Consider the following 21825-nt stretch of genomic DNA (forward strand, 5'->3'; position numbering starts at 1 on the left):
AGTGTGGTCGGGGATTTCTATTGGAGAAACAGTTTCTACATATCTTTATACCTAACCATCTTTGAGTACGTTTTGCAAGACCCTGGGGTATCAGGTTACATATCCACAAACATTGGAGGCTTGGGAGTCCCGCCTTAACACGTATTCACTGTTTGGGCTCTGTCAATTTTTTGGGGAAGGGGTTCGTCTCAGCGTCACATGCACGTAGCACTGGAATGCTGATTCTCCCGCATCGTGTCCCATTGTTCTTAGACAAACACATGGTTTTATCAATTTTTGTCTTAAAAAAAAAAACTATTTGTAGATGTGAACCAAAACCACTTTGTGTTCGCAGATGGACAAACTTTATATTAGATGAAAGCTAAGATCGTAGCGAATTCGTAGAGTAGCTAGCCAACTCTGCTACGTTAACGTGGGGAGGGAGAGAAGTATGAATGAAGGCTGTGCACCAGGAAATAAGGCAGACCGCTAATAACTATATAAAAAAATTATTAGAGTAATAAGGCAGCTGAAATCTTATAGCATGTCAAATGTACATTTGGTTGTGAGTATAACTATGTAGATTACCCCCATTTGTTATGAATAGGTTGTTCATAGCGTATGACATTTAAAAAATGAAATGGAGTATTTTTCATAGGATTTACTATGTTAGTTCATACTAGTACAAAAGTGCATACAACTCTAAGATAAATTATGAATATTTCCAAAAAGCCGAAAATGTAAGCTTTCTAGCAGTATATGGCATTACGAGGTACTGTTCATCGCCCTCTCATGAAAATGTTATATACGGCCAACACTTAACATTAACATCGAACAGGTGGCTCGATGAGACACGGTGGCATGACTCTTCACAGCTTGTTTTATTTTTAGTAAGCCTATTGGCACAAGTAAAACAGATCCTCACTTGTGCTTTCTGAAGACTAAGCCCAAAACAGTTTGTCAAGTAGATTCACTCTATGTATGTGATATTACTTTTCTGCAGATTATGCCTGTGGAACGTTTTGTTTGACTGATACAATAAGATATGTTTTTATTCAGTAACACAACATCCTCTTTTGAAGTCTGTTTTTCTCAGTGAGAGATGGAGGAAGCAAGAGTTAAAAACAACTATAAACTGAAAAGAGTTCTTATGTGTTCAGTCAACAGTCTGCAACCTGTACAGTGTGATAGCTGGCTATTTCACCCTACCAGGAGCTGAGAAAGTGTAGAAAATGGATTCTCAACAGCTTACTCTTGAATTGCTAATTTTATGATATTCTGTGGACATAGCTTAGAGGCATTGGAATAATCATGGATAATATTCATGATTATTAATCATGTAAATCTAGCAATTTGTTTATCTTAAAATGTTTAAATATTTCAGTCCAAATAGTTTTCAGCTAGTGATTAACATTTGGAATGTAACGGTGGATAAGAACTTGTGGCATTGTACATCTAGCTGCCATATTCCACTGTCATACCATCTAGACATGACAAGATTTCCAATAAGGTTTTAGCTTTGACCTAGTCTACTCTTTGTCCTTCAGCAAGTGACCATTCATAGATTGACCATACCACCCTGCATCCCTCTGCTGGCTTGTCTCAACAGTTAAGTAAGGTTGGATCTTGGGCAATCCTTGGAAGGGAGACCAGGAGCAGTTGTAGGCTCTGGGTCCTTCTATTGTCAATATCTGCGCCAGCCTTATCCTACCCTTATCCCAGTCTCTTCAGTCAAGTCTCTCCCCAGACTCTCCACCCCCGCCTTGTCATTACTCTGTAGATGAGAGCGCAATAGAGGCGCCGCATGACCCTAGTCTCTCTGACAGACCCCCCGGCACGAACCTAAACGTCATAGGTCATCCAATCTGACCCCAGACACAGCAGGAGCTTAGCCAATCACAGGGCAACACACGAGTCATTAATCCCCCCTCCTTTATGACATCAGTAGGAGGGATGGGAGAAGGACAACTTCTGCATCATACTGTGCTCCCACATTAGCTACAGAAAAACCTATCCATAGTAACTTTCAGCAATGTTGGATGAGAGGAATGCTGAAATAAACTATGGATTAAAATGCGGGCAGTCAGTGAACTGCAGTCCAATATCACAGCAAATTCTATGAAGTGAGCGTCACAGTAAACCACTTGGTTAGGATAGTGGATGTTTTGAATGCATCTTTCATCCCTTTGGAGACTGTTGATCCTTTGTTTTAACATTCATGCTTAACAGTGATGGTTCACTCTTCATTCTGTTCAATGTCTAGGAGATTAAGGTCATGTTTTGGATCAAGTTTTTCTTCCCTTTGGAGAATATTGATAGTTTTTCTTACTCATTCAAGCTCAACTTTGAGGGTCCATTTTGAATGACTGTTTTGTCTAGGACTTCTGGGTGGTATTATGATATCACCCATATTACTATTGTTATGGATCACGTTTTTCTTTTGTTTGGGTAATATAGGCAGTCTTTCTTACCCATTCATGTTTAACTTTGAGGGTTCACTCTTCACACGTTGTTTAGTAGGTTTTGGATCAAGTGTAACTTTCCTTTGATAGTTTTCCATTCTCACTCATGCTTAACTTTGAGGGTTCACTTTGAATGTTGCCTGTTGCTGTTGCCTAGTATCAGATCAAGTTTTTGTTCCCTATGGAGAATATTGATCGTTTTTCTTAGCGTGGAAGCTGCAGTCTGACTGCTATTCAGTGTGGTTGTCTGGGTGTTCTGTTATGAGTACCATGTCACACCCCGCAGTGGTTTCATGCACACTGATGTGTCTTCACACCATATGGTGTAGTCTAGCCTGCATGCTTACAGGGGTGTTTGCTTTCAGAAATAGCACCATTTGCACTGTTTGAGTTTTGCGTACTCTGTCTCACAGTATTAGATGTGACTAAGTAGAATAAACAGGACGCGCGTCTTCAGTTTATTTCTTCAAACACAACCCAGTGAAAAAAAAAAGTTTTCTCACACCAAAGGTCTTTGTCAGTAGACCAACTTCTGTAAGGGATATAGTCATGACTTCAATGTAAAATGTGTTGTCACAATTCACAGTAGGCCTAAGTCTACAGTATGTACTTTGAATCTTAAGGGTAATCTCCACAGGTTTTTACCAGGATTTGTCATAGCAGTGTGTCAGTGAACGAGCTAGACCGGACAGTAGATGCCCACTGTGATTTTCGATGCTGTAATTGGTTAGAATTCACATTAGCGTTAACTCATTCCCTTCTTGTAATTAGCGATGTGAACCGCGGTCATGTTAGCCAATGAAATGGTGTCCTGGGTGCACAGGAGCCAGCACAGGGGGGCAGACATTCAGCTCTAATTGATGGCAATGGGGAGAGGGGCTTAGTTAACTTTCTGCTGACTAGAAGAACCTTTAAAGACATCTCTTTAAACACTGCTGTCTCATCTCTGACAAAGGGACCTCACACTTACTCTATGTATTTCTTCAACCATTGTTATTTTAGGTATTGTTGAGTATGATTGTTTAGTGCAGTGACATACTGCAGAAGGGGTTTGGTATGAAACGAGTTACAAATGGAATTGTTCGGGTTTTAGTCCTGTAATTGTCATGTGTGGTAGTTAAGGCTGGGAGATTTGGGGGGGAAATCTAGATTTTCCCCAATTTATGGGCAATTCATGATATCTATTTTTTTTAATGTTTTCTCTAAATAAGCATTTTTGTACAATTTTAAAGGTCAAATATGCTGCATTTCAAACAGTCAAATAATCTAAGGAATTCAGAGATTGTGAAGTTATACCTAGCATAAACCTTCCACAAATTAATTAAATTATGAATCAAAATAGTTTGACCTGCTTTTTTGTTTTTGCAATAGTCACTCATCTTGCTTTCAAGTCTATGAAAATGCCCTTCTTTAAGCTAGAACCGTGCATTATGTGCATTTTACTAATAATAACAAACTTTTTGTTGCAGGCATTAAGATATAGAAAATTAACACCGGTCTCATCAATCTCTCAAGTCCACTTGCAAGTGATTAGCCAGCTAATCCTTATATAAGGAACTGCCAACTTGTTTTCATTCTGAGAAATACGGTAGGCCACTTGATTTCAACATCTGAACAAAGTGGACAGGCTAACATGCTTTTCAAACAGTTGGAGACAGACAGGGTGTTTTCATAATTCAACTGTTCAACCTTGTGAAGCTTTGCCCCAGTCTGAGGGACTGAGTGCTCTGGAGCAGGTTTTTATCAAGGACCTCTCTGTACTTTGCACTGTTCATCTTTCCCTCGATCCTGACTAGTCTCCCAGTCCCTGCTGCTGAAAAACATCCCCACAGCATGATGCTGCCATCACCATGCTTCACCATAGGGATGGTGCCAGGTTTTCTCCAGACGTGACACTTGGCATTCAGGCCAGAGAGTGCAATCTTGGTTTCATCAGACCAGAGAATATTGTTTCTCATGGTCTTGAGAGTGCCTAAAGGAAACTCCAAGCGGGCTGTCATGTGCCTTTTACTGAGGAGTGGCTTCCATCTGGCTCTTCTACCATAAAGGCCTGATTGGTGGAGTGCTGCAGAGATGGTTGTCCTTCTGGAAGGTTCTCCCATCTCCACAGAGGAACTCTGGAGCTCTGTCAGTGACCATCAGGTTCTTGGTCACCTCCCTGCCTAAGGCTCTTCTCCCCCGATTGCTCAGTTTGGCTGGGCGGCCAGCTCTAGGAAGAGTCTCGGTGGTTCCAAACCTTTTCCATTTAAGAATGATGGAGGTCACTGTGTTCTTGGGGACCTTCAATGCTGCAGACATTTTTTGGTACCCTTTCCCAGATCTTTTCCTCGACACAATCGTGTCTCGGAGCTCTACGAACAATTCCTTCGACCTCATTGCATGGTTTTTGCTCTGACATGCAATGTCAACTGTGAGACCTTATATAGACAGGTGTCTGCCTTTCCAAATCATGTCCAATCAATTGAATTTACCACAGGTTGACTCCAAGTTGTAGAAACATCTCAAGGATGATCAATGGAAACAGGATGCTCCTGAGCTCATTTTTAAATATCATGGCAAAGATTCTGAATACTTATATAAATAAGTTATAATTTTTTTTTATACATTTGCAAAATTGTCTAAACCTGTTTTCGCTTTGTAATTATGGGGTATTGTGTGTAGATTAAGGAACATTTTATTTAATCAATTTTAGAATACGGCTGCAATGTAACAAAATGTGGAACAAAAGGGTCTGAATACATTCCGAATGCACTGTAAATGGGAAGGTGCACAGAGGAGTGAAGGTGAGAGCAAAAATACAACATGAGAACAAGAGGACATAAACGCGAAAACATGAAAACAAAATTAACAAAGCCTTGATTCTTGCCATACAGGAATTTGGAATATCGCGCAAAAAGATTAATTCGATATATCGCCCAGCTCTAGTGGTAGTGGACATTCTTGTTGTTTCACGGAATCTGGAAGCAATTGAATGGAAATGCCAATCTAGTCGACACCACATACTGTAAGTGCTCTTGAGATTAGTGCAAAAGTGCAAACGTCCTTTATGTATGTACACCTCAGTGCAGTTCCATAGTCACAATTCAAATATATTCTGTTCACTTGCTCTGTGTAGTTACAGGCTGGTTTAGTTAGTAAACACATTCACCGCAGCAGTCCCTATCCAGCCATTGACCATATCAGGAAATGACAGCACCTCTTCACTGTAAATGCTCCCCTCTGCTGGTATATTAATACTATTGCATTTCCCCAAGTGCACACTGCATAGCTTGGTGTGCATTTTTGGGAAACCTCTTAACTTTTATTGCGTTTTCAACACATTGAGGCCTGCTTTTAAAGGTGCAGTATTCAAACTGTGCATAATGATGAACACACTGCTTTTATGATATATACAGATGTGAATATTTAAAGGGAATCGAGGCAGTTGTTGTCCAATAAAAAGGGTATGATTTCTGTGGATTCAACATAGCCTGTAAACATATTCAGATCCATCTCAATTGATGAATGAAACATTCAGGATAAATATTTACGCAAATGCTTATTATACATTTTTCACATTCATTGACGGGTACAGTAAATACAAAGCTGGCATGGATCAAAGTGCTTAATCCGCTCAAGGTGGCCAATCAATTAAAGTATTGTCGTTGATCTTTTCCCCCGTTGTAGGGACTGCTACGGTACAGTACAAACCCCGGCTGGAGCTTACTGGAGCTTATGTCATTGTTTTCCTGAGACAAAGCTTTGTCTATGCTTGTAATGGTCAAGCAATTAGCCATTTTTCCTCTTCTGAGGCACAGTAATTCTGTGATTTGCATACGGCCTCTGACGAGAGTGTGAATTGGTTCATTATTAACTTTGTGAACCAGTGCTTTTTTTCTCGAGGGACGCAGAAACTGGGTCAGCGTCTGGAGCCAAGAAAGTGAAGTTATGCTTTGGGAGTGGATGAATGGACACTCAGACAGGGTGGTATGTCTGCGTGCGTGCGCAGGTCATCGCTTTTATTTATTTTTTATTTAAATGACAAATAATGCACATTCCATTTAAGTGGCAGAGGTAGCTAATAAAATAAATTATCCATTGTCGCTTGAAAGGCTAGTCACACTGTCTGAATGTCAATCTATGACCTATATGTAGGTCTGTCAATACAAAAGCATCCATTTAACATCTTAAAGTGTTTTCAGGTTTGATGTCATGCTGTTTAACAAAGATTCTGTGTCACTGTGTCAACATTTGATATATTTTGTACTCATCTTTTTTTCCTTTTTTTTTCATTTACAGAAGGAGCTGAGTCTTCCAAGGAGAGGAAGTTTGTAAGTTTGAACTGGTTCTTATATTAAACGTACAGTATTTTTGTGCAGCTCTTGCAACCTGCATACAGTATGTGTGTTATCCATGGAGCCAAAGAAGGGAATCCTGTTCTTTCAAAAATGACTAACGGGTCATGAAGTGCATGTTGCCATCGTTTGAGTCCATAGTAAAATGTTTCCTTCTCATGCACCTATTTTCTGATACTCTGAAGAAAAAATATATCTAGATGTTTAATTTAAACAAGTAAATTAATTAGAATAAAGTTTTTTAAATTTAAATAGCTGACTAAGACAACCTCATCGGGCCCTCGAACTAAATTCCATTTGTAGGTACAATATTTGTAACATAACCAACCAGTGCAAAATTGGTTTCAGTACTGTGATGTGGAGCCTGCCGTCTATTGGCCTTTGAACTGATCCTAATAAGATGCATGCATCTCACTGACCCCTAGACCATTACATTGTTGAAAAATCTTAATTGGAAAAAATTACTGAAGTTATCTCCACTATAGGGTTGATCAATAGTATAGTACACAGTTTATAGACATTAGGGTTTATACATGTTATATACACTATAGCAGGTATTATTATTCCCAAACCCCCAGCGGTACGTGCAATTTAGTTGGGGTTATGCCAAATAAAAAGTGTATGTATTTATAAAAATAAATAAAAATTATCTTAGTTTTATATTTAAATTCTTAAACCACATTAAACTAGAGTTTCTGAGCGCAGAAAGGGCTCAGAATAGGGTTGCCCTTTGCAACCATGTACCTATGTGAGAGTGGATTCTCGGCACCCACCAGCATGAAAATTTGCCTGTATTAAGTTATTTTAGACTGAGACTCTCTCCAATACAACCCAACATTGCAGAGTTATGTGCAGCCTTTCAAGCACACCCTTCTCATTAACCTGTGGGGAGTTATTCACAATTTTTGATGAACAAATAAGGTTCAAAATGTAAGATGGTTACATAAAGAGCAAAATGATTGATTATTATTTGTGCCCTGTTCCTATAAGAGCTCTGTCACTTCCCACAAGCTGGGTTGTGACAAACTCACACTCATTCTTATTTTTAATAAATGTATTGAATAGTGTGTGTGTGTGTTTGGCACGCTTACAATGATGGCAAAACACATTTGAGAGTGTGCTGACTCTGGTGCTAGAGGGGGTACGCAGCTGGAGGTTGAATGTTTGAAGGGGTACGGGACTATAAAACGTTTGGGAACCGCTGCACTATAGAATAGGGTCTATAGAGACGCTAGAGGGGATAGAGAGACGCTAGAGGGGATAGAGAGACGCTAGAGGGGATAGAGAGACGCTAGAGGGGATAGAGAGACGCTAGAGGGGATAGAGAGACGCTAGAGGGGATAGAGAGACGCTAGAGGGGATAGAGAGACGCTAGAGGGGTTGTGGTGTCTGTTGGAGGTGATGCATGTGCCTTAGATGGCACATGTTTAATTAATTACTGAAAATATTGTGACCTTTTGGTAGAGTGGCAGGTCGCCAGCCTTAACCACACGATATATGGAGTAGGATGAATCTGCCCCTTAGTGTTTCCTCCCCCTAATGGTTACGGTAAGGAGTCAAGCAGGATAAGCTGATGTTAGATCTGTGCCTGAGGGCAACTTTTACCTGGAGATTGTCCCTGAAAGGGATCCAGATTGGATTAAGTCAGGTGCGCTATGTCTGCCTGCCTCAGGCTAGGGCAAAGAAACAGCAGGAGCACTATAGGATTACAGGTGAATGGTGTCGACTGTATTTGCAACAGGACCTGATCTGGTTACGAATGCCGTTAAAGCCTCAATATAAAGTGGGATTTGAAAACACAAAAGGCGTCACCCAACTATTTGTTTAATTTATGAATATCACAGTCCAACAGGTTTAGTCCTTCTCAGCTAAAGGCCTCCTGTGTATTTCATGCCTATTCTGATGGGCTTGTGTGGCAGGTTTCAGTGTGACATGCATTATGATTGGGGAATGATTTGACTGCAGAGGAGTCACAAGGAGATGATCCACCAATATGTGTCAGGGGACCACTTTCGAAAGCGCACGCAGTGTCTTTGGACCCAAGGGGCCTCTATTGCCTCTGGTGTCCATTGTGATTGGCTTTGCTCTAGCCTGAGGCAGGCAGAATCATTCCCCCATCATAATGCATATTGGCCTTTTTTCCCCCCCTTAATGTTGTATTGAAGAATGTCAGTGTTGTCCCATTTATGGAACATATGGCATTTGTTGGGTGATAAAATGTACATTACTGAACAAGATGGTCTACCTTTAATCAATGCTTGAGTTGAACCCTTGACTAAAATGTCTTATCTATTCCTGTCTGACTTCGAGAAATACTTGAAAATGTTAAGAGTTGTTGCTCTCAAACAAAGCTAGGATTCAGTCTCAAGCTTCTACAATGGAATGTGAGGAAGGGCATTTCAACACTTCCTTGTTGTGGTGGTTTAGATTTATAGGTTTGATTCCTAAAAGAGACGTCAATGTATCACTTAGACGAAAGTCTGACATGCAGTGCATTCTGAAAGTATTCAGACCCCTTCCCTTTTTCCACATTTTCTTACGTTACAGCCTTATTCTAAAAAGGATTAAATAAATAAAAATTCCTCATCAATCTACACGCAATACCCTATAATGACAAAGTGAAAAACAGGTTTTTAGAAATGTTCGCATATTTACTCAAATAAAAAACAGATACCTTATTTACGTAAGTATTCAGATCCTTTGCTATGAGACTTGAAATTGAGCTCAGGTGCATCCTGTTTTCATTGATCATCCTTGATGTTTCTTCAACTTGATTGGAGTCCAGCTGTGGTAAATTCACTTGATTTGACCAGATTTGGAAAGGTGTACACAGCTGTCTATATAAGGTCCCACAGTTGACAGTGCATGTCAGAGCAAAAACCAAGCCATGAAGTCGAGATCCGAGACAGGATTGTGACGAGGCACAGATCTGGGGAAGGGTACCAAAAAAAATCTGTCGCATTGAAAGTCCGCAGGAACACAGTGGCCTCCATCATTCTTAAATGGAAGAAGTTTGGAACCACCAAGACTCTTCCTAGAGCTGGCCCCCCGGCCAAACTGAGCAATCGGGGGTTAAGGGCCTTAGTCAGGGAGGTGGCCAGGAACCCAATGGTCACTCATCAGAGCTCCGGAGTTCCTCTGTGGAGATGGTTGTCCATCTGGAATGTTCTCCCATCTCTGCAGCACTCCACCAATTTGACCTTTATGCTAGTGGCCAGACAGAAGGCACTTTTCAGTAAAAGGGTTTGCAAAAATGCACCTAACGTACTCTGACCATGAGAAACAAGATTCTCTGGTCTGATGAAACCAAGATTGAACGCTTCGGCCTAAATGCGAAGAGTCACGTCTGGAGGATACCTGGCATCATCCCTACGGTGAAGGATGGTGGTGGCAGCATCATTCTGTGGGGGTGTTTTTCAGCGGCAGGGACTTGGAGTCAAGTCAGGATCGATGGAAAGATGATAGGAGAAAAGTACTGAGATTCTTGATGAAAACCTGCTCCAGAGCTCTCAGGACCTAAGACTGGGGTGAAGGTTCACCTTCCAAGAGGATCGGCAGAGAAGAATGGGAGAAATTCCCCAAGTACAGGTGTTCCATGCTTGTACCCAAGAAGACTCGAGGCTGTAGTTGCTGCCAAAGGTGCTTTAACAAAGTATTGAGTAAAGGGTCTGAATACTTATGTAAATGTGATATTTCTGGGGTTTTCTTACATATAAATTTGCAAACATTTCTTAACCTGTTTTTGCGCTGTCATTATGGGGCATTGTGTATAGATTGAGGGGGGAAAACGATGTATTCAATTTTAGAATAAGGCTGTAACGTAACAAAATGTGGAAGGTGTCAAGGGGTCTGAATACTTTCCGAATGCACTATGTGCTCGTAGCTCCAGTTTGTGTTAAGCCCACAGAGTAGTGCGCTTACAGCCATTGACCCGGTTTACTTCTGTGTCTAGATTTTCGGAAAACACTTCAACAGTGTCATTTGACAACTGGCTACTTCACAAACTCCTGGGTGCTTGAGTCAACTACTGCCCCGCTATCCTCTCTCCCATTCTTTGTATTCGTAGGCAGCCACTTCCTGTATTTGTTCCATACAGCAAATATAGGCCAGCTACACCTATTTGTTAAAGGTACAATAGAGAGAAAGTAGGGTAGAGAAACAAAGAAAATCTGAGGGGGAACATAAATTTCACTTTACTCTTTTGGAGTTGGTTAAACATGAGAGAGTGTATTTCAATAATGCTTTATTGATGCATATGTCCAGCATTAACAAATAGTATTTCGATAAATCTCGTTGTTCTGGGTGTTGGTGATTTATGACATGTCCAATATGACAAACCTATCATGTGTATGGTTGTCTATCTCCAGTCTTCGGTTGTGTTGACAGCGTCTCTGTGGGGGCCAGAACACAGCCGAGAATGAACACCCAACAAAAGCAAAGTTCATCAACTCAGCAGGACAATCAGATGGCTGTTTGACAATAACAATGACTCATGTTCATTGGAGTTTGACTTAAAAAAAAAAAACAAGGATTTTTAACAATGTGCTTGGATATGTGTTAGTATTTATTATGGATCCCCATTAGCTACTCTTCCTGGGGTCCAGCAGCATAAGACAGTTACATGCAGTTAAAATACTACGTGACATTACCGTTCATAACACATTCAGTGTGTTCCCTCAGGCTACCACTCCACCACCACATATTTAAAATACATGTCCACGTGTTTCTTGTGTATGTGAGTCATAGATTTATGGCACCAATTTCATTGTAAAGAGGTAGCCTTGGACATGGAAGAAATGTGATACTTACTGTAAGAGAGCCACAGAGAAGAGGTGAAAAAGAGGAGCACAGACATTCCAATTAACTAAAGTAGAAGAAAGCAAAAACTATATTCCCGGATGGAATATTGCTGTCATTTCATTTAAATATATTTGTAGACAAGTGAATGTATTTTGTCCTTTTTACTTTTGCCCCTTTCTGTTTTTCTGCATCTATATCAATTAGAGGTCGACCAATTATGATTTTTAACGCCGATACCGGTTATTGGAGGATCAAAAAAAGGCGATACCGATTAATCGGCCTATTTATTTATTTGTAATAATGACAATTACAACAATACTGAATGAACACTTTTATTTTAACTTAATATAATACATCAATAAAATCAATTTAGCCTCAAACAATGAAACCTGTTCAATTTGGTTTAAATAATGCAAAAACAAAGTGTTGGAGAAGAAAGTAAAAGTGCAATATGTGCCATGTAAGAAAGCTAACGTTTAAGTTCCTTGCTCAGAACATGAGAACATATGAAAGCTGGTGGTTCCTTTTAACATGAGTCTTCAATATTCCCAGGTAAGACGTTTTAGGTTGTAGTTATTATAGGAATTATAGGACTATTTCTCTCTCTACCATTTGTATTTCATATACCTTTGACTATTGGATGTTCTTATAGGCACTTTAGTATTGCCAGTGTAACAGTATAGCTTCCGTTCCTCTCCTCGCCCCTACCTGGGCTCGAACCAGGGACACATCGACAACAGCCACCCTCGAAGCATCGTTACCCATCGCTCCACAAAAGCCGTGGCCCTTGCAGAGCAAGGGGAACAACTACAAGGTCTCAGAGCGAATGATGTCACCGATTGAAACGCTATTAGCGCGCACCCCGCTAACTAGCTAGACATTTCACATCGGTTACACCAGCCTAGTCTCGGGAGTTGATAGGTTTGAAGTCATAAACAGCTCAATGCTTGAAGCACAGCGAAGAGCTGCTGGCAAATGCACGAAAGTGCTGTTTGAATGAATGCTTACGAGCCTGCTGCTGCCTACCACCGCTCAGTCAGACTGCTCTATCAAATATCAAATCATAGACTTAATTATAACATAATAACACACAGAAATACGAGCCTTGGATCATTAATATGGTCAAATCCGGAAACAAAACGTTTATTCTTTCAGTGAAATACGGAACCGTTCCGTATTTTACCTAACGGGTGGCATCCCTAAGTCTAAATATTGCTGTTACATTGCACAACCTTCAATGTTATGTCATAATTACGTAAAATTCTGCCAAATTAATTGCGGTCTTTGTTAGGAAGAAATGGTCTTCACACAGTTCGCAACGAACCAGGCGGCCGAAACTGCTGCATATACCCTGACTCTTCTTGCACGGAACGCAAGAGAAGTGACACAATTTCCCTAGTTAAAGAAAGAAATTCATGTTAGCAGGCAATATTAACCAAATTTGCAAGTTCAAAAAGATATACTTGTGTATTGATTTTAAAGAAAGACATTGATGTTTATGGTTAGGTACACATTGGTGCAACGACAGTTTTTTTTTCACGAATGCGCTTGTTAAATCATCACCCCTTTGGCGAAGTAGGCTGTGATTTGATGAGAAATTATCAGGCAGCGCATTGATTATATGCAACGCAGGACAAGCTAGATAAACTAGTAATATCATCAACCATGTGTAGTTAATTAGTGATTATGTTAAGATTGATTGTTTTTATGAGATAAGTTTAATGCTAGCTGGCAACTTACCTTGGCTTCTTGCTGCACTCCCGTAACAGGTAGTCAGCCTGCCACGCAGTCTCCTCGTGGAGTGCAATGAAATCGGCCCTAATTAATCGGCCATTCCGATTAATCGGTCGACCTCTAATATCAATGGTGTATGTTTACTCATATGTTGTTCATTGTCTTTATTGTGAACCCATTAATGTCCTCCATTTAATCAACTGTCACCTACTTCCAAAAGAGCCACGATCTAAACTCTGAATGAACCAGATTGTTCATTTGAGTAAGTGTTGCAGGCTGCAGTTGTGGAGTCTCTATGTTAGGTTGCTACACTACAAAATGAATGAGTGGATCTCGGAGCGGCTTTTGGTTTGAGGTCTGCCTGCCCTAGTTCTGATGTACTAGAGGTACATACCTTGTCACGTCCCAGTTACTGCCTGCTCTCCCCACCTGCCTGCTCTACTGCTGCAGCCGATGCAATGCTCTGTCATCTGCAAAAGTGCTTTTTTCCTAAAACCTTGCTCCCGGTAAGAAACAATTGATAGGTTTTCTGAAGAGCGGCAACATTAGTGCATTATCCGTCTGTCTGCTTCACTCTGCACTCTGTGATAGGCTGTTTGGAAGGATTCCTGGAAACAGTTGACTGCACTGTTGGCCGGCACTTTTTCTCTCTTCAATCTATATCGAATGTGCTTCCAGAGAAACATTTGAGACTACAGACTACTTTACTGCGTAGCCTATATACAGTACATGTATTAGTGTATTTCACAGCTATTTAAAGACCCAATTCCCTGTATGCTTTGATGTGACTGAAAGTCTCTCCTTGGCTGTTTTCTAATTGATCCTACAGTATATTATCATCATGATAGACTATCAATAATGTAGTTATTGACGCGGCATATGTTACGTAGAGTACACATGATTATTTAGCAATACATATTGTACAACAGTAAAAGGCGGATGATGCACGTCAGGGTGTGTTTTATCGGGTGAATAATCACTTGCCCCAGGGGTGTACTAAAGCACTGCAGGGGTGGTGGGGGGCAGGAGGAGGGTATTGGGGGAACTTCCCACTATATTATTGGCCTTCTGAGGCATGCTCTTGCCCTCCCCCAAAATGACTGCTCATCTCTTCTCATATATTGCTTTCTTCTGGATGTTGGAAATCCACAGTTAGGAATGACAAATGTAGGGTGCACATTTTCTAGAATGACATCGTTTTGAATGGAGGAGATATGGAAATGAATGCAGCCCTGCAGTGACATTGTGTGCTGTGAGGACACCCTGCGATGTCAGGACCAGTCATGATGGAAAGGATAGACTGCATAGAGGATGAGAAGGATGGACAGCAATACTGTATAGGATGGCATGAAGAAGGATAGACAGACTATAGGATGAATACATTCTGAGCTATGATGTTGCTATAGTGAATCACCAGTCAGTGGAAGAAAGGGGTGGAGGAGACGCGAATGAGTGAGCGCGAGCATTTGCAAAGTAGAGGGGAGGGTGTGTGTGAAGGGAGGGGAAAAGGGGGTATTGTGCTGCCTCTGTGCTCCCCCACCCTCCCTGCCACCTCAGGCTGACGATCTCCTCTGACATCCACAAGGTGGAACGTGGTGGAAGGACACGAAACAAGCTGCAGTGTTGTTGCCGTTTCCCCTCTTCTTTCCCCTCCTCCCCCTCATTTTGTTGTTGGAGGAGAGGGTTAGGCTAGCCCCATTCCTCTATGGTGGTGACTGGCTCTGGCTCTTTGTCAGTTCAGTGCAGGGTAGAGGATAAGCGGGGTGGCTCTGTGGCTGAGTGGTGTGAATATATCATGTGCACAATAGAGCGGGCGAGCACAGTTCAGCCATGAAAGCCCAGCGGGAGAGGCTGAGGATTCCAGGACTGACATTGGAGTGAGTATTTTCCTTCTTTCTTTTCTGCTCCACACTGCAGCAGACAGCTTCATTGGTCCCTGCTGCTGCACCTCTTGTTGTTGTTTTTTCTCTGTAGCTACAACAAGCGTTGAGCATTATGCAGCATTGCCACATACAGCTTCAGTACTGTAGCAGCGTACGCAGCAGGATGTGTCAAATCCTCTGCATTTATTTAGCGACAGGGACTGTGTGTGTGTGCGTGTCGAGCAGAGGACTGCCGCACAACCTCTGTTTGGTTGTGACGACACACTGACACACACAAACACACTCAGACGTACGCACATATACCGAAACACACCACTAAATCATTGTGATAGTGTGACTATTAAATGGCATGCATTTGTGAGGCATGATTGTAAAGTTGATTGGCAGTAGAGTAGTCTTATACCCAAGGCCTTGTTGGCTAATGGCTCCTGCCTACTACCAGTCACAGTAATCTGCTCGGCCAGAGACTCAAACACAGGCTTTGTTATGGCCCTGTTGTTTTCCTATTGCACATCACACAGATTAGTTCTTAGTGTAATGACCCGTGAAGGCAGTGGCTATCTGGTCACCAAGGCACATGTTTGTTTGCGTCCTCCGAGGCTTAAGCTAGTGCAAGTGCAGGTATTGCTCTGTAGGCACATACGTTGCCTACTCATTTCATTTAGATCCAGTTCAGTGTCATTACTGACAGGAAAGTCAATATGGTTTGATTTTGAATTCATCAGCTCTATGGAACAATACCAGTGTTTAATCATGGACTACTGATACTGTTGAGATACTATTATTTGCTAATCATTATAGATTTTGTCTACAAACTGCCATGATAGCAGGTAAAAGTCTGACAGATTTTTTTATTTGGATAACTCAGTTAACACTGGTTTGGAGGGCTAAAAAATATATATCACATGTAAAGTGAAGACCTTTAAGAAGTGAGCTTTCTTTCGTTGCCAGTGAAGTTACTGTAAAGGGGTAGAATAAAATCACATTTTATTTGTCACATGCGCCGAATACAACAGGTTTAGACCTTACCGTGAAATGCTTACTTACAAGCCCTTAACCAACAGTGCAGTTCAAGAAATAGAGTTAATAAAATATTTACTAAATAAACTAAATCTAATCAATCAAAAAGTAACACAAGAAGGCCTACGTTACATGATTGCCTTCTCATAGCATTTATTAATTCCTCAGATTTCAAGCAGGAGTTGGTTTCATTGTGTACCTGTTTCAGGTTTCACTCTCCACCTCTGTGTGGATAGTTTGGACCCTTTCTATTATAATCGCTTAAACCAATCAAACCTCAAGGACCAAACAGTTTTTAATCCTCTAAGAAGTTAAACCTGTGTTGTGTGAGTAGACAAGTACCTTGGTAACCTATTTCCAGAACACCATTTTGTGTCATTTCAAAGGGGACCATTTGTTATGCTGTGCTGCTGTGGTAAATGTATAAAAGCTAGCTAGGAGAACAGGGTATGTGTCAGCATACATCAGCCCAAATCCCCTCAGGCCATCTAAGTGAGAGTAACCATTGTCCTGTGCAAATTTAGTGTGCTAAAGGAATCACTATTTACAAAACTTACATTTAACTTCCAGCCTCACGCCCCGAAGCTTGAGCCCGACACCCACAAGTCCTTGCAGCCCGCTCAGCCCGCTGCACGCGTTTCATTTTTGGAGGTAAGCGTTACAAGCTCTTTTTCGACCATCAAGACCATTTTGTTTTTGGGGGTTGAGGAACAAATCATGCTGGATTGTGAATGGTTGAGTCGAAATTGCATGCAATCATCTTTATTCTGACAGAAGTCTGTTTTTGGATTTCTCTCTGAAATATGCTGCCTTTGGAGCAGCTTTGATGGAAGAGGAGGACACAGTGCTTATATGTGACCCACCACCTGGATTTGGTCCTATGTAGCAACATTTTAAATAGTGTTTTTTTTATATACATTGGATGAAAGTAGAGACTCCGAGCTAGGAAATGGTATATCATACACTGCAGTTGAGGAACAATGGGAAAGTAATTCTGCTTTGAAAGTTAATACACTTGTAACCCCACATTTGAGATAATGGCCCATGAATTAATTTTGGTACACCTACTGGAGAGAGCTCTTCTTTGTCTACACCCATTCAGCATCGTTCACATCCTTTTAAGCCCCACCCATCTCTAAGGATTCAGTGTAGGAAACAACCAAAGATTTCAAGAATAAAAGTGGTGAAATTAGTAAATAAAAGTAGTAGTAAATATACACTTCATCTAGCCCTTGGCCTATATCCTAATCTGACTTTGATGCAGGTCATGTGGTTCTTCACATTTTACCGTCTCATGTAAACACACACTATATCAAATAAAATCCAAGTGTATTTCTCACATGCACAGGATACAGAAGTTGTAAACGGTAACAGTTACATTGAAATGGTTACTTGCATAGTGGATGGAGTCTTTTGTTTAGACGTAGCTAGCTACAGTCACCCAACTCAGAATTCCAACTTGGGCACTCTGACTCTTTCTATAGCTTCAACTTTCCGACCTGAAGATAACTGACGTCATTATTTGACCTTGTTTTTTTGAGTTACCAGTTGTTTTGAACGAGTGTGTGGGGATATGTACTTTTTCAGAAAGGCACTGCATGTTCGAGCCATGGACAATTGGACATTGCCCAAACGTTATAATAAGATTAGCTTACCATCGCATGATATGGCCTGTTAATGACTTTGCCACAGGCAGCAGGTAGCCTAGCAGTTAAGAGCGTTTGGCCATTATCCGAAAGGTCGCTGGTTCAAATCCCTGAACCAACTAGGTGAAAAATCTGCAAGGCAGTTAACCATAATTGTTCCTGTAAGTCGCTCTATGATAAGAGCGTCTGCTAAAAGGCTAAAATGTAAATGAAAGGTAAACAAAGTGACTTCCTACAGTCACTGACACTTTTCATTCATTGTGCATCGCTTAAGCAAGCCAAACTTTTCACACAAGCTGCATGGACAACAACAATGTCCAATGTAAAGAAACAACGGGAATGTCTGACTGTTTTGCTTCTTGTGATATTATTTTTTTATAAAACATTTTATAGACTCCACTCCATGGTGAATGAAGTTTCTGATGAACTCCACCCACGGAGTGGAGCAGAGACTTTCTGGAATTTAGCTCCGACTACATCTTTTCACCCAAGGTCAATACTTCTAAAATGTAAATTATGAAATGCTTACCTTGTACCTAAGTTTGTCCTCGGTAGTTGCGTGCCTTTCTTTGTTTTTAGAAATCTATACTACAATAAGAAGGCATCTCAGCGCAGATGCGCATGTGCCAATTGAATCTCAACAAGGAAATGTATTTGGAAATGTATTTGATTATTGATTATCTGGAGTGGAGTTTAGTCAGCTATTGATTAGGCTACTGTGTGCCTCCTGGCAAAATTGATACCCTAACCAATTGCATTACTACTAAGACCAGCTTCAGAGCGCTGGCTTTATCAAGTCAAAAATTCCCAAAGAGTGTGCGTTTGACACTAGAGCTGGCTTAACGCTAGGTGAAAATAGAGCCCCATGTATATCACTAGTTGGCTGTACCTGGGCCAAAACTTGTATTTCTCAGCCTATACTGTAGCTTGGCCTCAATCTTCTTTTTAAATGAATAGCCAACATGTTTTTGTGGTACAACATGTATTGTGATTCTATATGTATCGGCACCCAAGTATCGTGATATAATCATATCGTAAGGTCCCTGGCAATTCCCAGCCCTAGTCAATAGCAGAATTTAGTCTTGTAGAAACTACCTGGTCTGTGAGCCTGTGCTTCATACTACTGTGGCTGATGCATGTCAGCACTTCAAAGGGTCTCTGTATCATCTGGGGAAGTGACGGAGGGAGACATGGCTGTCTCCCTGAGTGTTCCCCTTAACTTTTCTCTCTCCCGAAGTCCTTATTTTCTCACCTCTTCGCTTTTCACACTAATAATGTCGGAGATAGGTCATTCTGTCCCCTTCAAATCAAACTTTATTTGCCACATGCGCCGAATACAACAAGTGTGGACTTTACCGTGAAATGCTTTCTTACAAGCCCTTAACATTTACATTTTTACATTTAAGTCATTTAGCAGACGCTCTTATCCAGAGCGACTTACAAATTGGTGCATTCACCTTATGATATCCAGTGGAACAACCACTTTACAGTAGTGCATCTAACTCTTTTAAGGGGGGGGGGGTTAGAAGGATTACTTTATCCTATCCTAGGTATTCCTTAAAGAGGTGGGGTTTCAGGTGTCTCCGGAAGGTGGTGATTGACTCCGCTGACCTGGCGTCGTGAGGGAGTTTGTTCCACCATTGGGGTGCCAGAGCAGCGAACAGTTTTGACTGGGCTGAGCGGGAACTGTACTTCCTCAGAGGTAGGGAGGCGAGCAGGCCAGAGGTGGATGAACGCAGTGCCCTTGTTTGGGTGTAGGGCCTGATCAGAGCCTGAAGGTACGGAGGTGCCGTTCCCCTCACAGCTCCGTAGGCAAGCACCATGGTCTTGTAGCGGATGCGAGCTTCAACTGGAAGCCAGTGGAGAGAGCGGAGGAGCGGGGTGACGTGAGAGAACTTGGGAAAGTTGAACACCAGACGGGCTGCGGCGTTCTGGATGAGTTGTAGGGGTTTAATGGCACAGGCAGGGAGCCCAGCCAACAGCGAGTTGCAGTAATCCAGACGGGAGATGACAAGTGCCTGGATTAGGACCTGCGCCGCTTCCTGCGTGAGGCAGGGTCGTACTCTGCGAATGTTGTAGAGCATGAACCTACAGGAACGGGTCACCGCCTTGATGTTAGTTGAGAACGACAGGGTGTTGTCCAGGATCACGCCAAGGTTCTTAGCACTCTGGGAGGAGGACACAATGGAGTTGTCAACCGTGATGGCGAGATCATGGAACGGGCAGTCCTTCCCCGGGAGGAAGAGCAGCTCCGTCTTGCCGAGGTTCAGCTTGAGGTGGTGATCCGTCATCCACACTGATATGTCTGCCAGACATGCAGAGATGCGATTCACCACCTGGTTATCAGAGGGGGGAAAGGAGAAGATTAATTGTGTGTCGTCTGCATAGCAATGATAGGAGAGACCATGTGAGGATATGACAGAGCCAAGTGACTTGGTGTATAGCGAGAATAGGAGAGGGCCTAGAACAGAGCCCTGGGGGACACCAGTGGTGAGAGCACGTGGTGCGGAGACAGATTCTCGCCACGCCACCTGGTAGGAGCGACCTGTCAGGTAGGACGCAATCCAAGCGTGGGCCGCGCCGGAGATGCCCAGCTCGGAGAGGGTGGAGAGGAGGATCTGATGGTTCACAGTATCAAAGGCAGCCGATAGGTCTAGAAGGATGAGAGCAGAGGAGAGAGAGTTAGCTTTAGCAGTGCGGAGCGCCTCCGTGACACAGAGAAGAGCAGTCTCAGTTGAATGACTAGTCTTGAAACCTGACTGATTTGGATCAAGAAGGTCATTCTGAGAGAGATAGCAGGAGAGCTGGCCAAGGACGGCACGTTCAAGAGTTTTGGAGAGAAAAGAAAGAAGGGATACTGGTCTGTAGTTGTTGACTTCGGAGGGATCGAGTGTAGGTTTTTTCAGAAGGGGTGCAACTCTCGCTCTCTTGAAGACGGAAGGGACGTAGCCAGCGGTCAAGGATGAGTTGATGAGCGAGGTGAGGTAAGGGAGAAGGTCTCCGGAAATGGTCTGGAGAAGAGAGGAGGGGATAGTGTCAAGCGGGCAGGTTGTTGGGCGGCCGGCCGTCACAAGACGCGAGATTTCATCTGGAGAGAGAGGGGAGAAAGAGGTCAAAGCACAGGGTAGGGCAGTTAACCAACAGTGCAGTTCAAGAAGAAGAAAATATTACCAAGTTGGCTAAAATAAAAAGTAACACAATAAGAATAACAATATCGAGGCTATATACAGGGGGCACCGGTACCGAGTCAGTGTGCATGGGTACAGGCTAGTTGAGATCATCTGTACATGTAGGTGGGGGCGAAGTGACTATGCGTAGGTAACAAACAAACAGCGAGTAGCAGCAGTGTACGGGGGAGGGGGTCAATGTAAATTGTCCAGTCGCGATTTTTATGAATTGTTCAGCAGTCTAATGGCTTGGGGGTAGAAGCTGTTGAGCAGCCTTTTGGTCCTAGACTTGGCGCTCCGGTATCGCTTGTCGTGCGGTAGCAGAGAAAACAGTCTAACTCTTCACTGTCTCTTGATGTGTCGCCTGGCGAGCTGCCCTGAATCAGCCTTTTGTTCCTGGGGTAGGTTCCTCTGGTTTTGCATATTCAACTGGGTCATTGAGCCCGATTCCTCCTTTTGATGTATTATACTTTCTGGTTCACCATTTTTTGCTAGGTAGTTAACGTTAGCTATCGCTAGTTGTCTGTACCTGTGCCACAACTTCAGTATTTATCCTCCTGTAGCTTGGCCACAATCTTCTTTTTAAATGGTAAGCCAGCATGTTTTCAGCACTGAGCAAAATTTGTTTTTATTATGGCTCTCTCTTGTCCCTCTGCAGCAGACATCTCGTGAGCAGTATGTTTGGAACATCGAATCACAATAACATTGCAGTATCGAATCGTGGTAAATATAGACTCGCAATGCATATCGTATCAGCACCAAAGTATCGTGATAATATCGTATTGTGATGTCTCTGGCCA

General features: G+C 42.2%; 1 protein-coding gene across 5 annotated transcripts in view; it reads left to right on the forward strand.

Moving 5' to 3' along the window:
* The window catches only part of mast4 (microtubule associated serine/threonine kinase family member 4), a 181909-nt gene that overhangs the window by 85281 nt on the left and 74803 nt on the right, over nucleotides 1–21825 (forward strand). For 4 of the 5 annotated variants that reach the window (XM_071350830.1, XM_071350831.1, XM_071350832.1 and 1 more), the window contains one exon: nucleotides 6720–6751. In XM_071350830.1, the coding sequence (XP_071206931.1) occupies nucleotides 6720–6751 (32 nt within the window). Of the gene's footprint in view, nucleotides 1–6719; nucleotides 6752–14799; nucleotides 15187–16782; nucleotides 16864–21825 lie in introns of those variants that run through there. The other variant, XM_071350833.1, reaches the window with a different exon arrangement.

This window comes from Salvelinus alpinus, chromosome 18 (assembly GCF_045679555.1).
Source record: "Salvelinus alpinus chromosome 18, SLU_Salpinus.1, whole genome shotgun sequence".
NCBI classification, from domain to species: domain Eukaryota; kingdom Metazoa; phylum Chordata; class Actinopteri; order Salmoniformes; family Salmonidae; genus Salvelinus; species Salvelinus alpinus.